Here is a 15,939-nt window from a genome sequence, read left to right on the forward strand (position 1 = left end):
TATCTCTAGTTCTCACCAGTCTCCCTGTCTGCCACAACAGCAATTGTCAATAATGACTCATCTTGTTGGCTGCTGTAAAAGAAATGCCAAGGACTGGCTGGGTCACAAAAACTGAACTGATTGCAAAAGTTCTTAATTTAGAGGTATAGAAAGGCTGCTCTACTGCTGCTGGTAATCAACCTAGTCAACCTAGGAAAAAGACAACTAGTGCACACAATTGTTGCTGGCACAGGACTCGAAAGTTTCCTGGCAATGTACTTCTTCCAAAAGATTCATGTGTTTCCAAGGATCTCTTGACAGCAGTCTGAGAAAATTTTCTTAGATTTTTTTTTTGTTTATTGGGCAGTAAATGAAACAAATTGGTAGGGAATACAGAATGCTGCACAAATATATATACTTAAAGTAGCAGTCCAAGCATCTGGCACATCAGGTCTGTCTGTTCTTTTAGAGGAAATGAGCCTGGATCACGCCTCACATTCGAAGAATAAGAATGTATGGGACAAATTCTGAAGTGTAGGATGGAGGTGCAGCATTAGATACAGTTCTGACAAGTTTGCAGTGGCAGTAAGCTTTTACTATCTTACAGAAATCCAAGCATGCTTTATGATGTATAAGCAGAATGTTTTCATAAGCCTTGAGGAGAACTGTAATATAATATGTACACCAATCGGAGATGCAGATGTATTTATTTATGTACCTTCCCATGAAGTATTGCTTAAGAACTACTATTGCTCAGTGTGGCAGAACCACTGCTCCTTTTATCTAGGAAGAAGCAGACAAGTTAAGAGGTTTTTTAAAGTGAGAGTTGCTGCTGTATGTGGTGCCTGATGGCTCATAATTGTACCTGATGTTTTATGCTAAAATTACTGATCTTTAGACCTAAACACCAGCAGACACTGAATGAGCTGGGTGGGTGACACTAAGGTCAAGTGAGACTTGGACACATGTAGGTACAAACACTGTCGTGTAATGACGAGCTGGAGTTTCTCAACATATGCTATGAATAGCTCTTCTCAGCGTGTGCTGAGACCAGCGTGAACTCAAAATTGGAGGCACTTCCCAGAACACCCTGGCTGCTGGGTTTTGTCTTCCTTCAGGCACTGTCAGCTTTGGTAGAGTTTAATTTCAGAACTGATCTCACTGCTTATCAGTTTGGGCAAAAAACTGCGTCAGGCCAGACCAGACAGGACCAATCCACTCAACAAAATTACTCTTCTTCCTGGAGTCAGACATCAGTACCCTTGGGTTCACTCAGGGAAAGGCATTTCCTCATCTATAGAGCAGTTTGCCCCATGTACTTCTAAGCAGCTTCCTTCAAAACAATCTGTTCTCTTTCCCCTTCATTTTAGATAATATTTAAATTTGACAGCTTGAGGTTCCTGGTTTTTTTTGTTTTTCTGCCCCTCTGTACTTCCACCTCATTTTGCCAGCTGCATTCTGGAGTACTTGCAAGTTTGTGCATTGTAAGAGCTTTGAAAGGGAAAGTCTACTCTGACCATATGACAGCTGATAAATCTCAGTCATCTGTTGGAGGGTGGCAGTGACTGACTGTCCCAGGTATTGCAGTGTTCCCTAGTTCACTATAACCCCTTGTAAAATCCCATCATCAGCCCCTGTCAGTTTTCATTTAAAATACCTCCTTGAAGACTGCTTAGCTGTGCTGCCTTTGCTCCCTCCAATCCTACATGTTACATCAGACCTCAAGCCCTGAATGTCACCTGTCTGGGCCTTTTGACCCTTTTCCTTTGCTGACTTACAGCTGCAAAGCATCTGGGCTTGCTTAGATTTTCCTCCTGCCACCCGGGTCCCCCCAGAGCCTCTCACTTCTCCAACACAGCTGAGGCAGGAGGAGAGAGCAACTCGGACTCTTGCCCCCCGGGACCCCTCACTGCCAGCTTCCTGGAGGGGCTACAGACACATTTGTGTCTTCACTATGCACCGCGCTGGAGATCAATAGACAAGAATAAATACTAATGCTCTGCTATTTTAAGAAAATAACCTTTCCAGCTGCATCTCATCTGATACCCTTAGCTCTCTCTCTCTAAATGTGTTTAGCTCTGATACAGTCTATCCTTTATGGCCTGCTTTTAATTACATTTTTTCCGCTCCCTATCATGCTTGAGGGCAAGACCCAACCCAGGCCAGGCCAGACGCGGCTGCACAAGGTGCTGCAGCGCGGGACGAAGAAAACCAGACGGCCCCGCAGCAGCGCCCGCCCCGCTCCGGGCTCGACTGGTCTCGCCTGCTGCTCGCCGCCCCCGGGTGGCCGCGCCGCCGCGGTGGAGGAGCTCGTCGCTCGGCTGGCACGTCCTGGCGGCGTTCTAGCCTCGGCTGCTCGGGCCTTGGTGCCGCTCTCGGCGCCGCTCCTCGGGCCCAGCTCGGCGCTCGGCTGGCGCGCCTGGCCGGAGCTCGGAGCGGCGGCGGCGACGACCGAGTCCTGGGGCCGCTCCTTCCGGGCCCGGCCTGGCCCCGGCCCTCCGCCCGCCCGCCCGCCCTCCGCCGCGGCCCTTCCGCACCAGGTAGGCTCCGGGCCTAGCGCTCGGGCCGGCTCCAGCCCGGCGCCGCCGCCGCTCCCCGGGCGGGCGCGGCCGTTCCGCGGCAGCGCCCCGGAAGGTGGCGGGCACCTGCCCGCGAGGGGCCGCCGGGCCGCGGCGGGCAGCGCGGGGCCGGGGCCGGCGCCGGGGCCGGGCTCTTTGTTGGGAAGCGCCAGGACCGCGGCCTGCGGCGGGGGGGAGCGGGAGGCGGCCGCGGCGGGCCGCGCTGTCCCGGGCGGGCCGCAGCAGGCGGAACGGAAGCCTTGTCGCTCAGCGGCGGGGCCGGGAGGGGAGGCCTCTGCGGGCAGCGGCTCCCGCGTCCCGGCGAGCTGCCCCGGAGCCGCTGCCGCCCGCCCGGGCGCTGCTGACGCCGGGGGCCCCGTCCGCGGGGGGCCGTGAGGCAGCCGGGCCAGGGGCCCTTCCCGGCGGCTGCGGCCGCACGGCGGGCCGGGGCTCCGCGGCCGGGCCAGGCTGCTCTGCGGGGCGTGAAGGAGTGGGCGCTTCCCTCCTTCTCTTCCGGGCTCAGCCGATTAAAATGTGTTGTCTTTATCTCTTCTGCTTTTCGTCGCGCGTTGCAGAACACTTTGTTTGTGTGAATAGTGCTTTCCCTAAACTGCGTTCCTGTCTGCCTGTAGTATGATGACAGTTCCCTCTTCCCTTGTGAGAACCGTGCACAAGTCATTCACTGGCTGTAGAAACAGGTTTGTTTTCACCTGCAGTGTTCCTCCAGACAACACGTAAATATCTGTAGCGTCTGTTGACTTTCTTGGGGTTATTTCTGATTGTGTCAGTACCACGCTTTCTACTATCTTTGGAAAGCAATGTTTTTACAACACAATTCCTGCACTAAAATAGTACTTCCTTGTCAGGAGAGGTTTTAGATTATTTTTTCATAATTTATCCCAGTGCACACTTTTACAGTATTGTTCTGTTGTAAGAGAACGATTCGAGAATAGGTGTTATCTAGGTGCAAGCTTGTTCTTGGATCAGCTGTGCAAGTGTAAAGTTTGTATAAATATTGTCAGAAAGAGTCCTCAGTGCTGCTCCATTTTCTCCTTTGTATGAAATGGTCTTAGATCTTTATATAAAACTCAATGTGTTTTTCTATATTTGTCCTTGTTTACTGCTCCACCCAGTTTGGTGTCCTCTGCAAATGTCATCTGGCTTCTTTGCCTTTGCCACTCCCATCCTCTTTCAAATTACTAATGGGATTGTTGAAGTGGGACCTAAGAATGACCTGCTGGTAGTGTACACTTACTGCCAATCCATTACCAGACTGTATAATGTTATTGTTGGGTCAGTTTTCAGGTTGTCGTATGGGGTTAAATCCACACAGAGGTGGATGCCTTGTGGGTGAAGTAGGCAACAGTATTGAAATTCTCTGCTAAATTCAAAATCCTTGTTTGTTTTCTGGAAGGCTGCTGCAATGCCATTCCTGACAGTCATAGCTCTTCAGTATAGCTTCCTTGGTAGTTGTAGTCCACAATTGGTGTTGCTGTCAGTACGTATTTTTCTTTTGAATTGATCCATTTGTGTTTTGACAAGGACAAAAAAGTATCCTGTGCTCATCTGTTGGTTTGTGGCAGCGTGGATGTTAATGAGTATAACAGCCATTAGCATTTATATTTTTATCTAATAGTTGGAATGAAGAATATATTTTTGGATCCAAGTATCTGGACTTGCCTTTTCAGATTTAGTTGCTGGGGAGTTTACGGAGAATGTTTACTTTGCTGATGGCTTCTTAGTTTTCTTTCTTTTGCCCTTTTCTGAGTCATAACTGACCCTCTGGATTCTTGTTTGGTTGTTCTCTACTTTTTCATTTTCTGTGCAGCACTTCCAACTTTTATGCAGCTGAAACAACCAGCTATCAAGAAGGCAAGCAACAATGCTGCCCAGTGGTATCCCTTTGCCATAAGTTAGGGTTTGAATATTTCTTTTTTTTGTGTCACAATTTTTATGACATTTCTGGAAAGTAACTCTGCTGTCTTTTATGCCATGTTTAGCAAGCTAAGTGAATTCAAGGCTCTTACAAAGTTGATGATGATGTTAGTACTTACCAGTACTATTAGTACAAATGGCATTAAGGAACTTTTTTTTCGCCCCTATTGAGTTTGTATTATTGGAGACCTGACAACAGGTATAGGCCATCTAAGTAGTTACCTTGTATGTTTTAGGGTATTAGCCCTGCACTGACCTAGCACGGAGGGTGATGGAAAGAGTTAAATACTATAGTAGTCGCTCTGTGAAAGACCCATTGATTGGGTTGCTTAAAAGAGAAGGAGACCTAATTGTCTGCCTTTTGGGATTTAGCATTAGCTGTTAAGAACTCTGGCTAGAATTTTTATCTTGTAATTGATTGTTGTCTCCAGTCTTTGTAAAAAACTTTGTTGGAGTCACACAGGATGATGAGGTGCAAGGCCTGAGCATGGAGGGAGTTGTCTGAATCTGTGTGCTGGCACAGCTCCACTTCACATGTTCTCAGGGAGGTCTGTCAGGCTGTGCCAGCAGAGCCATTCCTGCTGACCTCTCCCTGGTGTGTAGCTCTAATTCTTCATCTTGAGCAACACAGAATTGTTGAGAGGAGTCTCTGACCCGTGTTTTTGCCACTTTCCCCCTCCCAGTGTATTTCTCCCATAGGCAGAGTCCAAGGCCAAGATGGGACAGGGTGTCAAGGATTGGCTGTATTTCTTTGTTCGGAGTCTGAATCTTCTTTGTCTCCCACCTCTTCTTTAGTTCCTATACATCTGTGCATGAAGACTGGAGCTTCCATGTAGATAATTTTTGCCTTTTGGCTTGTTACCTTATTTCGTTCCATGTGAGCAGGAAATTTAATTAACTGCATTTTTAAAAATATGTTCTCTCTTTCAGTTACTTTTTCTTTTTTTTTACTTGGATGAGGTGCTAATGCCTTAAATGCAGCTGTGAATGCATAAAATACTTAGTCTTCATCTTGGGGACCCCAGAAGCTGCTTTTGCTACTCTGTAATGTTGGTGCTCCCAAATTTCTACTGTGAGTACGATGTCACTAGGGGGCATTTGGCCGTGACTCTCGAGGTTGAGGAATCTTGTGGCTTTTCATGTAAATACTGGGATTTTGAATTGAAGATTCCTTTACTTTCCTGTCTAAATGAAAACAGTTCTCTTAAGGGGTTAATCTGAATTCTGTGTCGCTCTAGTTGTCTCTCTGTATTGTGCTGTTTCTCTCTTTTCTCTCTGTCCATTTCTTGTTGTGTGCAGTACTTTGCAAAAGATGACATGGTCTGAGTATGGATTTGGGGAAATCAACTCTTAATCTTCTGGGTCTCAGTTCTGCTCTTTGATTTGTCTTACAGCTTGAAATTATATTTATTCTCTCTATCTTCTGGATTGGAACTAATAGCACTCTTCTCAATAATTCATTAAGTTTATGTGGAAATGGTAATAATAGTAATGAAAGTGCTCCATATTCTCATTGGTAAATGAAACTGTCAGACTTTAGACACAGCTGATCACTTTTATTACTTCCCTTCCTATATACCGTTCATTTTCTGGCCTTCAGAAGTTGCTGTCTGCAAATTTCTCTTCCTCCTCCTTGTAATTTTGCTTTAAATAACAAGCAATTTAATGTACTGCTTTTTACTGAAAAGTTCTCTTAAGAGTTTTACAGTTTATTTAATCCAGACTAGGAAGACAAATTAAGATTCTAAAGGAACTCAGCTCCTTGTTGCAGTCATATAGGATCTTGAAATGACCATGTACTGTTGACATCTGTGTGATGTAATTGAATTTCCTCAGCTTTTTATTGTTTCAATTTGAAACATGGCAATGAATTTTTTTAATAATGAAGTGCTAATACAAGTTATTTTTCTTTAGGGATCCTGTTGTGATTTATGTGGAAGTGCTGAGAGCTGTGGATACATCTCGGATGAGTGTATCTCGTGCATCTGCAGAAGATGTGGTTTGGAATTACTTTCCAAATCTGGCCTTCATGAAGTGAAAACTTCAGCTTACAGAATAGTGCTTCAGGGATTATCTTAAAAACTTTGAAGACTAAAACCAGGGCCATGCAATGAATGTACCTTCATGGTATTAGTATTGAACTCTTGCATAGTTGCATTGCAAACTTGCTTTCTTGTCTCCTAAGGCTTTTATTGCTGGCTGTGGGTTTTTGTTGCTTTTGGTTTATTTTTCTCCCCATGTTTAGTGGCACTTAGTTGAAGATTGGCTCTGTGCTGTAGTGTCAGGAGTCTACTTGATTCTAGTGTCTTAGATTAAGCTGCTTTCACTTTTTAAGAAGCACAATCAAGGACACAGAAGTAGGGGAAAAAAAAAAAAGGGATTCTAGTTTTCCTCTTTTCATTGCTTTGGTTAGTCATGCTTCACATAATTGTCCACAGATACCTCTGTGGACTATATTTGTGGGTTACCCTTATTTCAATAATCTAATGCAATATAGCTTTATTTCCAATTTTCAGTTCATTAAGATATTGCTGCAAGATAACTTGAAGCTCTCTCTATGTAAAACATTTTCTGTCTTGTTTTGTTTTTAACTGAAGAAGATCTGGAACCTCTAAAAACAGTCATAAAGCTCGTATGAAAGTACCACAAATTGAGTCAAGGGAAGACAAATCCTGTTGTTTGAGGAAAATTTAAATATGTAGCTGATATAGGTACATAGTCAGAAATACATGTGGCCCTGCCACTTAATACTGGACATAGTCCTGTTTCTCCAGCACTTGTCTTAAGTTTCGATCCATGGAACTATTCTGGATATGAGTCATGTCACCCTTTTTTAACCAATTTTGTTATTGTTATAGAGTTGTTCAAATTCCAGTGCTACACAGTTTGATTACTTACCAAACTAGGGCTCTTTGAGTTGTCTTGTTTTTAGCTGAGCTGATGCAGTGCAAAGAGGGCAAATTGTTTTTTTGTTTCGGTTTTGCATCAACTTTTTTTTTCAATTTTGCTCAGTCGTTCAAGTGGAGACATGAAAAGGGTTAGTGGGAATAGCACAACACTTGGTATAAGTTCACTCTGTTTTTAATAAAACTGCTAGCAGAATTCAGATCTCCTATCCAGGATAGTGCTTTTCGGGAGCTTCTTACATGGTGATGTTTCATGCAGTTTAGGAGGATTTTGGCATCATAATCTCTGTATTGCAGAGGTGGGGAAGAACTTGGAGTGTAAACAAGGAAGGGAACTAGAAAGTTCTGGAGCTGAGTGATTGCTCACATGTATTCCAAATGATGTTTTAGGCCTCTGGTTCATTCTTGGAGATCTCCTGTCTGTGAGTCTCAGAACCAGATTTTATTGCTTTATTAATGAAGCTCCTGTAAATGAGGGAGGGGCTGTGTAGTCTGTAGTCATTGGCAAGATGGTCTCTGACTGGCTTCAGTTTGCTTTTCTTCTTTGCTCTTTTGAGCTGCCTCAGAATTAAACCGTGTGAAAGGTAAGGGAAAATAATTGTAGAAAATAATTAGAGGAAATTGCATGTCTTGTGATTACAGCCCACATGAGGATCACTGAGAGTGAAGATAAAGCGTTTGGGCCGTACTACTGCATACACTGTTTTCATGCCTGTCTGGTGGTCTGATCATTCTTGGAGAACCCACCCACATATACAATAATGGGAAAGCTAAATATCTACTAATATTTATTCAATTACTAAAATTTCTGAAACACAATTAAAAATATTATTGAACTCTTTAATATCTTGATTATATTCAAAGCCTGAGATGCTGCAATTTAATTTGGAATAAATGCAATGACATGCTTTATAGTTAGTGCTGGACACTTTGCTTAAGAACATAGTTTTTGCAGGCACCAGTTACTGGTTTACAAGGTAAGTATGCTCGTGGTCAGAGCTGGAATACTAATACAGAGCTGGAGTACTAATAATCTCTCTCTTCTCAAGACAAATTTGTTAGTGCAGCTCAGTGACATGCTTCATTGTTCACAACAGTTTTGGTTTGGGGCTTTTTGTTTGTTTTCTTTTCCATCTGTGTTATTTTAATACAAAGTATACAGCTTGCACTGGCCCATAACCTATGTGGATCATACCCATTTTACAGTCAAGTGTTCTGGAAGTCTTAAAAGTTGACAAAGGAACTTGGAGACAGAAACTACCAGCACATGATTTTTTCCTCTCTGATCTTTTCTAGCGAAAGCTCATACATGAATTCTCTCTGTGGATCCCAGATTGCAAAGCCAGAGACAGCTTTTATGTTCCACTTACTGGTGCCTCCTGTTTCTTCATCAGTCACTTGAGACCTCTGAGCAGCAAAATGTCTGAAATTATTCGGACATTTGTATCTTTTGGATAGAACTCCCTTTATAAATAGCATTTACTGATTGCAACTGTGGTGGTTTTTCTCTAAATGGTGGTAGAGCAATTTACAATGTTTCTGTATGCACACATTAGGCAAGGCTTTTAGCGTTGGGCTCAGCAGGCAACCAAGAAGTCCTTTGGAGTCATAATAGATTAGTAGTCTGAAAGATGAAGGCCACATGAAATAACTTTTTTTCCCCAATGGAGAATTGAGTAACATGATGTAGTACTCTGATCGTGGTATCAAAGCCAGATGTGCTTCCAGAACAGTGATGCCAGAATCTCCACAAAATTATTAGTGCCAAAGGTGTTGTGGGGGATGGGGCATTTTAAAGGATTGGACCATCATCTATGTAAAGTGCTAAAGTGTCCAACTGGAATGTTAAATGACTGCATGATGTCAAGATATTTTATGCATCTTTTTATATGGTGGTTTGAATGTGCTTCTTTATATTCCTCCTCTATCCTTACCTTTTTGTCAGTGTTTTCATGGGGTCCTGCACCACTGTGAAGTATTAACGATTTACTGCTTCACTTAGGTTTTCTAGAGGTTCAGCATCTGTAAAAGTGACAATGACAAGTGTGTTTATATCACTCTGAAGTTGGGAATTCTTAAGGCTTCTTCCAGGACAGCTGGCGAAGAGCAAGGACTAGGCTTAGGGCTGGGCTCTGTAATGCTCTTCCCAAAACTGTAAACAGCCCAGCATGTTGTCCTGAAATGCCCTAAGGGCATAAAACTGTTAAGGAAACAAAGCTACCAATTATAAAAAAAACTTCTGACTCTTTCAGAATTTCTGTGGTGCCCTGGACCACATCCAGGGCATCAGCTAATCTTCCAGTTGGTGGACTCCACCTTTGGTCATCCTGATTAAAAAAAAAATATCCAAAAACCCCAAACTAAACAAAAAACCAAACCTGACAATAAGGAAGCAGAAAAATACCAATCCCTGAGCAGTTCCCTGTTTTGGTGATTAGCTGTTTATCAGTTCTGATAGCATGGGTATTTGCAATAGAAGGTGTTACTGAATCAGTCCACCACTTGCCTGGACAGGTTTGATCCAGTGAGCTGCAAGTTTTATTTATCTTGGGGCCCAAGAAGTATTTTCAAAGCCACTACATTTCATTTAAACTTTGTTAGTCAGGTGGCTATTGAATAGCTATAAATATGGTCCAAGCAAAACTGGACATATGATTGCATAATAAGGTTAAAGGCTTCTTGCAAAAGTCAGCGAAGGTAATGCCCATGTCTATGCTGCATCTGTTTCTCCATTTGAAGGCTCTTATTTTCTTTGCCAGTTTGAAGTGCTGCTGAGTGTATCACCAGCTGGTGGAGAGCAGTTGCTGTATTCAGACTAATTCAGATGCAGGATTAAAGTTGCCCCTTTTGAGACATGGATAAAGCTTGGCCCCCAGAGGGGCCCAGGGTGACAATGGAGTGCCAGCCCCACTCAAGAAGGATGCATTCGGTGTTCTCTGAAAGATCCCAGCTTCTAAAAATGTTGAGCAGGTCAGCAGGATACTGTATAGACATTTGAACCCTGAGTTTGTTTTCTTTTCAAATGGGATAAAGAGGTGAGTCAGAAGAAGCTTAAAAAAGAGGGACAGTCCCTGAGGGAAAAACATCAAGTTCAAACAGGCTCAGGGGTCTCACATTTGAAGTGTTTGTTATAGCTAGATTAGTTAGAGAAATTGGTACATATCTACAAAGATTTAGATAAGCTGTCTTGAGTCAGGTGCTTGATTTTATATAGTGAAAAAGACTTCGTCATTCAAGAAGGTGAATATAAGAGGTTTCCTAACTTTAGTTGTAGGAGTCACCTATTTATTTATTTTGCAATATGTAAGCTTGCCTGTGGCATAAATAAACATAAAGATGTTTGTTAAATCTCTTGATTTCCTTGGTGCTATTGTACTCCAGGGAACGTTAGTCCTTCTGGTAGGACTGAAATGTTCACAAGTTGTCAGAGCTTGTTCTTTCTCATGAGTAATTGGGTTATTCTGCTTGTAAGTTTTCAGGATCTCTTAAGTTATTTGGGTTGTTTGTTCTTTACAGCTATCCAAAGGATATTTCAAAGCTTAATGTTTGATATCTCTTCAGACTTTAGCTTATTTCAGCTGCAGGTCTGGTCTTCCATTTGTGTCTGGTTTAAATGTTTGTTCTTGGTTTGTTGTAGTCCTTGTTACTTGAGTGCACCCATACAGAATATATCAGAATTCATAATTTTACTAGATGAAACTAGACTTACAGTTTCCTCCTGTAAAAAAGACTTCTTATTACCTTTATGGTTCTGAGCTGTCCTTCCCCTCCATGCTGCTTACCATCTGAAGCCAGTAGCTTCTGAACAGGGATGACTGGTGCTGTTTGGAGAATCCAGATAAGGATTTAGTAGTGATTCCAGTTTTATACTGTGGTTTTGGCTATATCTACTCCAGTTATCCTTGTTCTAGCTTTATTGGGTCTGGGTTTTTAAAAATCTATACAGTTGCTTTTAAGAATCCACTTGCAGCATGACAGCTTTAGTTTTTATCTTGCTTTCCAGTGAGGCTTTTATTTTGTAGAGTAATTTTACCTAATGTTTGGCTGACTTTCACAGACTTTTTGAAAGAAGTCTTATTTTGCACTGAGGAATTCAGCTTGTCTGAAATAGATGATCCCCATGCTGTTCACATTAAGAATCAGGGAATTTCCAGCTAGCTTGAATTTCTTTGTGGTGAATTTATTTTCTAGGAAGATGGATGCCTTTAGTTGTTCAGAACTTCTGTACCCTTTATTGTACTTTTACAAGTGAAAACTGGTCTCCTTTATTAGATCTTGTTTTCCTGGCTTATCTCTTCAGACAGCTCCTCCCTATGAGCAGCAGCTGTCTTAAATCATCTGCTCAGGAGGTTTTCTTAGGGGTAGTGGGAGGAAAGCAGGGTTTGCTAATGACGGTTCTGAGTTCTGCCATTTGACAATTCATCTCTTCTTGTGTGTACATGACCCTTTTTTCCCTCTGTGCTTTTGCTCTTTCTAAGTTGCCACTCCCTTCTCTATTGAATATTGATTTGTTCAGTGTAACATGAACTGAAGAGAACTTATCTTCAGATCTTTACATTTCTGAAGAGATGATGGAGTAGTATGTGTGCTCTTCTGGCATCAAAAGGTATTAGCATGGCAGCAGCATTTCTTTATCTATTGTAAGAAACTTCTTGTTTTGGTGGCAAACTCCAATGTATGAGACTGTTCAAAAGCTGTGAATTTGGTTGCTGTTAGGGTTGCTATATTTAGTTCTTTCAATGAAATGCTTTTTTTTTTTTTCCTAGGAAACGGGTGGTAATGCTTTCCTTAGCAGCTCATAGCGTACTGAAAGCATTAATCTTTGCCATTGTGCATTACTTGGGTGACCTGTTGTTCTAAGAGCAAAGTAGATGGTAAGATGATGTGCAGTCAGGCAAAATGAATCATCTTCACAGAGTTGGCCAAGATGCTGCTGCAGTGTTAGGTTTGGGTCTGATACATGGTTGTTTTCGTACATTATAAGCTATTGTGATGGAGTTGGAAGCAATTTGGACTTGAGGTCTTTTCACTTGCCTGACCTTTGCACTGATAATAATTGCTGTTACTGAAATTTGAATGATTCCCTGGAGACTTCTTTGTCATATCTTCAATTTTTAACACTATTCCTCTAGCTATCAGTCACGCTTCCCAGCCAGGACCTAAATCTTCAAGGTGTAAAGACTGCCTCTTTATAAATATTTTTTTATTGATTATGTAGAATAAGAAACAGAGGGAAGGAGAACAGTTTCAAGGCAATTTTTTAGTCTTTGTCGGTGTGGTATACCTGGGACTATGTGTGCAAGGAAAGGGCTGCATGCTTTCAAAAACCTTTCAAAGTAATGTTTGGGTGCAGAAGTGTCAAAATTGGGTCTCAGTAATGGAAGAAGGTAGCAAAGACTGCAGGAAAGGATAGATTTTTATCTTAAGTCTTACAGGATTTAAAGCTCTTTAAAGATCTAAATGGTCAATGTAAAAGCTGCCTTCATTACCATTCTCTTATTTTTCTAGGTTTCCATGAAGATAAACAATTGAAATGTGGATAACCTATTTGTAGCTTGGAGGTGGTTGTCATCTGGAACCTGCTGGTGTCTCCTCCCAGTAGCTGGTGTAACGTTGGCTGCTGAGAGCCATGAAGGTGGTACCAGAGAAGAATGCTGTCCGCATCCTGTGGGGTAGGGAACGGGGTACCCAAGCCTTGGGTGCTCAGCGGCTCCTGCAGGAGTTGGTGGAGGATAAAACTCGATGGATGAAATGGGAGGGCAAGGTAAGTTTGTGGGATAGAGGTGCATACCCACTCATTCCTGGATTTTGGAGTGGGGGAAGGGAGGCAGGGATCTGAAATAAATTGTCTCATGATTGTATATTTGATATGTTACACTTGATGTGCTCTCTGGCGTTGTTCAGTTCCTGCAGTGATGTGATACTAGATATGTTCATGCTGTGGGTTTCCCTTGTTGTCTGTGTGGCTTACAGTTAAAGTATGATCATATGACACTTGCAACACTTCCTGCTTTGTTGGCTTTTTCAGAAAGTTGAGTTACCAGACAGTCCACGCTCCACCTTCTTGCTGGCGTTTAGTCCAGACAGGTAATTAACTCCTAGTTCGTTCCCTGTTTCAGCAGTCTCCTTACACTTATGAAAGCGATGGAGGCTTGTGTCTGTTGAGGTGTCCAGTCCTGAACAGCCAAGTGAAACTTCTGGTTCCTGACATGCATGGATGGAACAAGTGCACCTTCCTAATCTCACAGCTTCAAGCATAGTTGGTTGTTAATTTCTGAGGTACCCAAGTGATACCTACTTCTAAGGAAAAAGGATCTGTGTGGCCATCGTGGGATTTCATGAGAAACATGTGTGCAACAGCACAACATGCCAAGTGATGTTACACACCCACTGGGATATCTAGGATTAAAGAGCAGAGCAGAATTACATGTGTTTTGGAGGCAGAAATGGAGGTGGGATCTCTCTTAGTGTCACTTGATTTGGAAGTGATTGAGGTGGTGTGAATTTGGAATATTTATTTGCCCCAAATTGTCACTCAGGAGCTCCTTCTGAGCTGCATGTTCACTCTGACTTTCAAGGTCAAGTTTATGCTTGCAGATCAGACCAGATCATGTCTGCATGGACCCTGAAATCTGGCTACAGGAAGCTTTGTGGCCATTGGTGAAACAGTAGCCTCTTACCCTTTGAACTCTGTGGGAGAGCTGCTGGGTTAGGTCTGAACAGACCCTTTTGAGATGAAGCTAACCATGGTCTGGTTTTTCTGTGTTCTTCTCACAATAATGTTTATCTTGCCTTTTGCATTGCCAGGACCCTAATGGCTTCCACACATGTGAACCACAACATCTACATCACAGAAGTAAAAACGGGCAAATGTGTTCATTCCTTGGTTGGACATCGCCGCACTCCCTGGTGTGTCACCTTCCATCCCACCATCCCAGGCCTCATTGCTTCTGGATGCCTAGATGGGGAGGTTAGAATTTGGGATTTACATGTAAGTCTTTCCTGAAACATATGTGCCTTTGGTATTTGGTGGCTTTTTTTTTGGTCCAAATTTGTTTCCCAAATGTTGCCTGGTAAGAGAGCTGTTTGGAAGCTTTGCTGGGACAGATCATAGCCCTCCTCTTCTGTTTAGAGAGGAGGTGTCAGATTCTCCATTTAGTCCTGCCAGGTAGGTCAGGCTCCTTAGCTATCCCTATTTATTTGATTAAAGTGGTACAGATAATGCTGGACAACTTTGTGGAAGGTACCTGTGAAAGATGTGCCATTTTTCGTTCCATTGAGCATATCTGAACTCTTCATTAGAGAAACTGCTGCTCTTCCAGGTCTACTTAGTCTGGTTATTGTCACAGAGACAAAACATGTCTATTTACCTGGTCACTTTGAAATGCAGCATTTTTACAGGCTGCTTGAAACACTATTACCTAAAAAAAAATTAATCTATGGTCATTGTTGCAATTAGTGTTGTGGTGTAGGCATGACACATAACCTTGTATGAGAGCAGCTGTTGTTGCTAAGAAGGTATGTCACTTCCGTGCTCTAGGCAGAATCTTGGAGAGATGGCACATACATAGGAACCTAATGTTCTCAAACTTTGTGACAAACTACTTGTGATTCTTGACTCCTCACTCAGGGTGGAAGTGAGAGCTGGTTCACAGATAGCAACAATGCCATTGCATCGCTTGCTTTTCATCCTACGGCTCAGCTCTTACTGATTGCAACTGCCAATGAGATCCATTTCTGGGACTGGAGTCGTCGGGAACCTTTTGCAGTGGTGAAAACAGCTAGTGAAATGGAGCGGGTCAGGTGAGTTCCTGTGCTGGGGGGAAGAGGACACTTATATGTGAAAAATGGTCAGATTTGGGAAATGTGTGGGGACATCCTCTGGGTTGCTCCATCCCCTGCACTGAGGCGGCAGAGAGAAGTTGTTGCTTGCAGCTCCTTAACTCGGCTGGTAGAAAAACAGTTCTGTGGGCAGAATAAAAAGCAATTAGAAATAATAGATCAGCTTGATTTATTCATATTTGCAATCAGATGTGTGCCTAGCAAATGTCCAGAATCTACTTCATGTTCATTTGTAAGCTTAGTAATTAAACTTGTCAGCCATAAGAATGAGAGAACTTAGAAGCTGCTGGAAGAAAGTGCTGAGCTACTACTTTGGTGCAGTTATAGAGGAAATTCCATTACTGGAAATTTGATGCCTTCTTTTGATAATTTAAAATAAGAAAATGATGTAACATTCAAGGCAAGTTAATCTCTCTTTGAACAAAATTCCGATTTGTAATACATATTCCTTAACATTTTCTGGCTGTTATAATTGATACAGCAGTACTTACTTCCAGCTTTTAACTTCTGTATAGTGTTGCTGTGCTCTATAAAATAGCTGCAGTCTTCAGGCAGATAAGTATGTTTTCATATTAATGCATGATTTTTTTTACATCCTTTGGAAGAAGATTATGGTAAGGTAGTAGAATTCTCATTGCAAATATTTTATGTGGGGTTTTCTTCCCTGCTGTGTCCAGTTTCCTGTGTCAATGTGGAATGTGAACTGACGATTGATACCC

At 42.6% G+C, this 15,939-nt stretch overlaps 1 protein-coding gene across 5 annotated transcripts in view; it reads left to right on the forward strand.

The window, feature by feature from the left end:
- The first annotated feature begins 2,384 nt into the window (after positions 1 to 2,384).
- AMBRA1 (autophagy and beclin 1 regulator 1) overlaps positions 2,385 to 15,939 on the forward strand; it is a 134,879-nt gene continuing 121,324 nt past the window's right edge. For 2 of the 5 annotated variants that reach the window (XM_051621728.1, XM_051621730.1), the window contains exons 1-5: positions 2,387 to 2,519; positions 12,887 to 13,142; positions 13,407 to 13,465; positions 14,186 to 14,369; positions 15,009 to 15,181. In XM_051621728.1, coding sequence (XP_051477688.1) covers positions 13,008 to 13,142; positions 13,407 to 13,465; positions 14,186 to 14,369; positions 15,009 to 15,181 — 551 coding nt within the window. In that variant the 5' untranslated portion in view covers positions 2,387 to 2,519; positions 12,887 to 13,007. Of the gene's footprint in view, positions 2,520 to 3,216; positions 3,236 to 12,886; positions 13,143 to 13,406; positions 13,466 to 14,185; positions 14,370 to 15,008; positions 15,182 to 15,939 lie in introns of those variants that run through there. The other 3 variants (XM_051621731.1, XM_051621733.1, XM_051621729.1) reach the window with 3 other exon arrangements.

Source organism: Apus apus, chromosome 5 (assembly GCF_020740795.1).
Source record: "Apus apus isolate bApuApu2 chromosome 5, bApuApu2.pri.cur, whole genome shotgun sequence".
NCBI classification, from domain to species: Eukaryota; Metazoa; Chordata; class Aves; order Apodiformes; family Apodidae; genus Apus; species Apus apus.